This window comes from Salvelinus alpinus, chromosome 26, assembly GCF_045679555.1.
Source record: "Salvelinus alpinus chromosome 26, SLU_Salpinus.1, whole genome shotgun sequence".
NCBI classification, from domain to species: Eukaryota; Metazoa; Chordata; class Actinopteri; order Salmoniformes; family Salmonidae; genus Salvelinus; species Salvelinus alpinus.
This window is the reverse complement of record NC_092111.1, coordinates 19687540-19693539: the sequence shown is the minus strand read 5'-3', so window position 1 is coordinate 19693539 and position 6000 is coordinate 19687540. Positions and strand designations below refer to the sequence as shown.

Sequence of the window (6000 nt, the reverse complement as noted above, 5' to 3'; positions counted from 1 at the left end):
GGAGCGAAAATAATCAAACCTGCAGATATTTCATGAATGCCTTTTTGATAAGAATACCTTCCCCTGCTGAGCCTCCTTTTCAGGTAACAAGAAAACACATCCCTAACAACAACCTTGTTTTTAGTGGCTATTATCTTCCCAGTTGGAATCTTCCAGACACTTGTATGAGAGGATTAGGGCCTACGCATCAGCCATCTTTCAGAACTATGTTTTGGTGACGCTCACCCAAGCACAGGATTGGCTGAGGAGTGAGCAACAGTCTCTAATTTGTTTTGAAAAGGGCACCGAACACAAGTCTGACCAATAAATATGGCTGTCAGTTAATAGGTGGACTCTATGGGAGGTTACATGGACAACCCATCCACTCGTGTTCTGGTGCATGAAGTGATCAATTGCCTGTGTCTCTAGTATCAACTGTGAATAGTCCGGCTACTGGACTATTCACATCAAATTCACAAAATGTAACCACAAAGAAACCCCTCTCTCTCTCTCTCTCTCTCTCTCTCTCTCTCTCTCTCTCTCTCTCTCTCTCTCTCTCTCTCTCTCTCTCTCTCTCTCTCTCCCTCTCTCTGTCTCCTGCTGCTTCCCATTTACCTTCTCTATCCTCTCTATGTTCCCTCACTCTCTCTCTCCCCCCCCCCCCCCCTCTCTGTCCTCCCTCACTCTCTCTCTCTCCTCCCTCTCTTTTTCTTCTTCCTCCCGAGGCTGTGCTGGGTTTGGATGGCACGTTGAGCTACACGTGATAAGGCTGCTCCACTCTACTTTGCTCTGAACAGGCTGGCATACACACACTCTCTGACCTTCTCCTCGTCTCCATGGCCCCAGTGCCAGCCTGATCAACTGTTCTAGATCTCTTTCTTTCTCTCACTCTCTCACTCTGCCTGTCTGTCTGTGTCTCTCTCCGTCGCCATCTCTCTTACCCCCTCTGTCTGTCTGAATTCTAGATCATCATCTCATACAATCTTATCAGACATGCCCTGATAATGCAGAGTGGTGATGCAGCAATCCTGGTTCTACACCATGGAGTTAGGGATGGGAGGGAGGGAGGGATGGGAGGGAGGGAGGGGTAAACCATTGAGTTTATATCAAATAGTATTGGAAATATTGACTAAAATCTGTTAGTAACATTACTACATCTGATAGTAATTGAACCACAATGCATTTCAGAAAATCTACTAGTCAATTTCCTCAATCTGTCTGTGTATTTGTTTATGGTTTTAATCACATCTATTAGTTCCATTACTGCAACTTAATGTAGACAGAGTGCCTTCTCTTCCCTCTTCGTTGCGTGTAGACTAGCTGACATTTTCTACGATGTAGTAGTTTCCTGTTAGCCCTGGTGTAGTCATAGATTCTTGGACATCTGATATCTGATCAACTCTTATTTGGAGAAGTGTCAGTGCCCTAGTAATAGTACACTTACATGATCATTACATCTCTCCTCTACACAGTGTATCTATCATGCCCATTCCTTCCCTTCCTCCCTCAGTCTTGGTACTGATAGTCTCCATCCCAGGCTGCTTATTTTGCCCGCACACACAACATGGATATCCCCGGAGTTAAAAATGGGACAATGCTCTGCTCCACTCTTTACTGCAGAAAGACACAGGCAGCTCCTCAAATATGAATGTGTCCCTTTGGCTTGGGAGGATCAATACAAGACACTGGGGCAAGGCTTCACCCTAGTTACCTAGCAACAAGTTACATGGCAACGGCACAGGCGAGGGACTTAGGTGGTGTGGCAGAGAGAGGAGGAGGAGGACCTAGCTTGGCACTAGCTGTTATTATAGGTGATAGATGGGTGATGTTTTTATTGTTGTCTATATTTTGTATGGTTGTGTCTGTGTTCATTGCTGTGTCTGTGTTGGCTGATGTAATCAAAACAGACAGACAGACAGACAGACAGACAGACAGACAGACAGACAGAGACAGACAGACAGACAGACAGACATGCAAGAAGGCAGTCAGACAGACAGACAGAAAATAGTGTTAGATCCTAGCAGAACATAATCACTTTCTAGACTAGAGCAATCATCAGGACAACACAGGGTGTGTCAGAAACTCAACACTCAGTATCCGACCATTTTCATTGGTTGTGATGAAAATTATATTTGATGGATTGGGGGCGAACCATGCATGTGCAGTAGTAGTCTAACATGCTCTAGGTCTTTGACAGTCAATGAGTTAAGACAGAAAATATTTGTGTTCGATCTGGTTACGCCTCTTCTTCCAGACAATGTCTCTTTGTGCCCCAGACATAACAGAGACTCTCACATCAAGCCGACATACTGAAGTCTGGACGGTTAGTGAGGAAATGGCTCCCCCTGTTGGACATACAGTCCTATTTTACATTACACCACCACACAGCATCACTGACAGCATCACTGACATGTTTTTGGAACCAGTTTGGTCCAGTGGGTGTTTTACTAAAATAATTACATTTTCCAACTAGGTATCTAGGTGATCCAATATACTTTACAATATGCTCAACAGAATGTTACTCCTGGGTTTGCAGCAGGACTGAAGTATTCCAAGACTGAAGTTGTAGAACCACCGCGGGCGTCGAAGAAAACACCCAACACCAATAATCTATGTGAAGCTTTGTGGATTTATTATGGCATGTTGCCTACCCACCTGACAGAATCGACATGTGGAATTATGCTAACGAAAATGTACTGCACATACCACCACTGAGAACAGATGACACTACGAGACACACCTCTGATTTTCACTCCCCATAGAATAAACATTTACCTTGAGTTATTACATGAACGATTCCAGTAATCAGTGCAGTGCATTACAAATTAGAGCCTCAGCTGCTTGCGTTTGAGACAAAACCCTACATAGATACCCACAGCCCAAACATTTCATAGAAAGACGATTGATAATACAGAATGTTCATTCTCTTGTGTTGTATAGCGAATGTTTATTCACTATACGAATATGTACATATAGTAAATAAACTCTTCCATGTGTAATAGCACAATATATACAACAGCAGTGTAATAACTGGTATTATGTACTGTGTTAAACAGTATATATATTGGCATTACTAAGTACTGTATATGTCGGTCCTTCTGTTCACCGTGCATCTGGTCCTCAGTGTTCATATTCATACTGTATCATCAGTCTGCTGTTCACCGTGCATCTGGTCCTCAGTGTTCATATTCATACTGTATCATCAGTCTGCTGTTCACTGTGCATCTGGTCCTCAGCGTTCATATTCATACTGTATCATCAGTCTGCTGTTCACCGTGCATCTGGTCCTCAGTGTTCATATTCATACTGTATCATCAGTCTGCTGTTCACCGTGCATCTGGTCCTCAGTGTTCATATTCATACTGTATCATCAGTCTGCTGTTCACCGTGCATCTGGTCCTCAGTGTTCATATTCATACTGTATCATCAGTCTGCTGTTCACCGTGCATCTGGTCCTCAGCGTTCATATTCATACTGTATCATCAGTCTGCTGTTCACCGTGCATCTGGTCCTCAGTGTTCATATTCATACTGTATCATCAGTCTGCTGTTCACCGTGCATCTGGTCCTCAGTGTTCATATTCATACTGTATCATCAGTCTGCTGTTCACCGTGCATCTGGTCCTCAGTGTTCATATTCATACTGTATCATCAGTCTGCTGTTCACCGTGCATCTGGTCCTCAGCGTTCATATTCATACTGTATCATCAGTCTGCTGTTCACCGTGCATCTGGTCCTCAGTGTTCATATTCATACTGTATCATCAGTCTGCTGTTCACCGTGCATCTGGTCCTCAGTGTTCATATTCATACTGTATCATCAGTCAGTTGCGATCATGCATTTCTAGCTCTATTGTTTTGATGAGTAAGAGATAGAGTAGTGCAGGCACGGACTGGCCATAGGGCAGTTCTGGAAAATGCCGGATGGTCCATCTTTAGCCAAGTGGGCTTGTCTAAATTGTCATTTTTTACGCAGAATGACCATTATTTGGGGCCTCCAGGAGAAAAAAAGGGCCTGTGTGTTACAAATGCTGGGGCTGATTTATGGTCCCAGTCCGTCAGTGGCTGAGTGGAGCAGAAGGAGGCAGAAAGGACGCTCCAGACGTGATGCAACACTTTGGTGGCGGTGTTGCTTGGTGCTTGCTCCCATACCCAGACCACAGGCATATGCCGACCACACTGGGAAACGTGCACAAGCGTTCCATCTCCAAGGCCTTGCTGTGGGTGTGGGTGGTATTCGTCTTTGAGCGTATACATCGGTAACATTGCATTTAGTAGTGTTCTGGTTATAAATGTGACATTTCTCTGTACTGTACACACCTGGTAGGCACGTCTTCTAGAACAACAAAAAAAGAAGGTGTTTACATGTATGTGTCAATAGCCCAAATACTGTTGAACAGCACTTCACACAGAGCTATAGAACACAACAAAACAGGTTTCCATGTAAACTGTTACCAGGCACATTTTCAGAGGAGTCTGGGCAAATAGAAAGCCTTTTAACGAAAGACAGCCTTGAGCTGAATAGATTAACACAACAGCAGTTGTCACATGCTGTTTTCTCAACCATAACACCAATGTTACAAGAGTGTATACACCCTTGTGTTATTCTAGCCAAACGTGTATTTCCATAGCTAGTGCTGACACCGAGGACTTGTGAACAGAAGAATCAACAACCTCTGCCTAATCCAAACAGCAGCTTTGTGAGAAGGTGTTAAAGTTCACAGTGAGCCATTGTTATGTAAATGCCATCTGAAAAGTACCAGCAGCCTGGCTTCGGCTCCAAGTGAGTGCAGGTCCGCTGGAGCCATGGCCCAGTGAGACACGGGTGCCGGCCCACGTAGATGGAAACAGAAAAGTCTGAGCCTACACCGGGATAAATCCGGGAGAGAAATACACCAACAGCAGAGGAGTGTTTGAACAGTACATGGTTGGCAGTGAGAAACCATTTTAGGTTGATGTCAGGAATGTTTAAAAGACAGGGATTGGATTGTCCTCCTACTCATAACATTAGCTTTAGCTTCTAGTTAACCTTTGCAAATAAACACATCAACACTTCAGGTCACAATCACATCGGTCATCGTCTTCATCTCAGCCCATTAGCATTATAGCCCCATTGGTTGTCATCAATACCACTAACAACGTTTATAAACCCATTTATGCTGTACACACCACGCTGCCATCCATATTAAAGTCTCAGATCTGAATTCATACTTACATCAAATGTCTGTGTGAAAGAGGAAGCCAGCTACCCCTTGTTATACAGTTAACTCACTCTCCCCTCGTTCTTCAAACATTTCTAGTACATTATAATACATTATCACCTTATATCTTCCAGAACAATCAGAAAGCTCAGAACCACTATAGGCCACTAGGATCCGCCCATCGTCCTACCTGTTATAGACGTCAGCAGGAAATTTGACATTTGACATTTTTTCAATTGAGACTTCTCCGTTTTGCACAACAGTATATAATCAGCATATGTCCTTTGTTTCTCATGGCAGTGTGTGTGGGAGTAGAGGTGATCTGTCCACCCACACACACCAACGCTTTTCTTAAGCCTTTTCAGATTGTGTGATAGAGACAGTTCTCTGTCCATCCTTCTAACCTTCTCACCCACCCTTTCTCCGCTCATCCCTGCCTGCAGCTCAGCTGCTGTTCAAACAGGCCCACCACTCCTTCATGGGTCCTTCTGTATCGTCCTACCCCTCCATTCCTCTTCTACAGTTATCTGATCAGCCTCACAAGAGGTAAACATTGGGGCTAGTTAGACCCCCACCAGGCAGCCTTATGATCCCTCATTTCCCTCAGAGCTCTCTGGGGGGGGTGGGGCCTCCTCCGCCGTGGGAGACTGGGCTTCTCCCTGAACATCTAGACACAGAGAGACAGACACATAGGACTGCAGTTAGTTAGCATTTTTCACCTCATTTCATCTTTATTTAACCAGGAAAGACCCGTGGGGTTAAAAGGCTCTTTGCGAAGACAACCTGGAACCTGGCCATGAGACAGTGGTTGTGTGGTGGAGC

General features: G+C 44.5%; 1 protein-coding gene across 3 annotated transcripts in view; it reads right to left on the bottom strand.

Moving 5' to 3' along the window:
- Positions 1-2588: 2588 nt before the first annotated feature.
- The window catches only part of LOC139554896 (cAMP-dependent protein kinase inhibitor alpha-like), a 37548-nt gene continuing 34136 nt past the window's right edge, over positions 2589-6000 (bottom strand). For all 3 annotated transcript variants that reach the window (XM_071368143.1, XM_071368142.1, XM_071368144.1), the window contains one exon: positions 2589-5845. In XM_071368143.1, the coding sequence (XP_071224244.1) occupies positions 5763-5845 (83 nt within the window). In that variant the 3' untranslated portion in view covers positions 2589-5762. The remainder of the gene's footprint in view (positions 5846-6000) is intronic.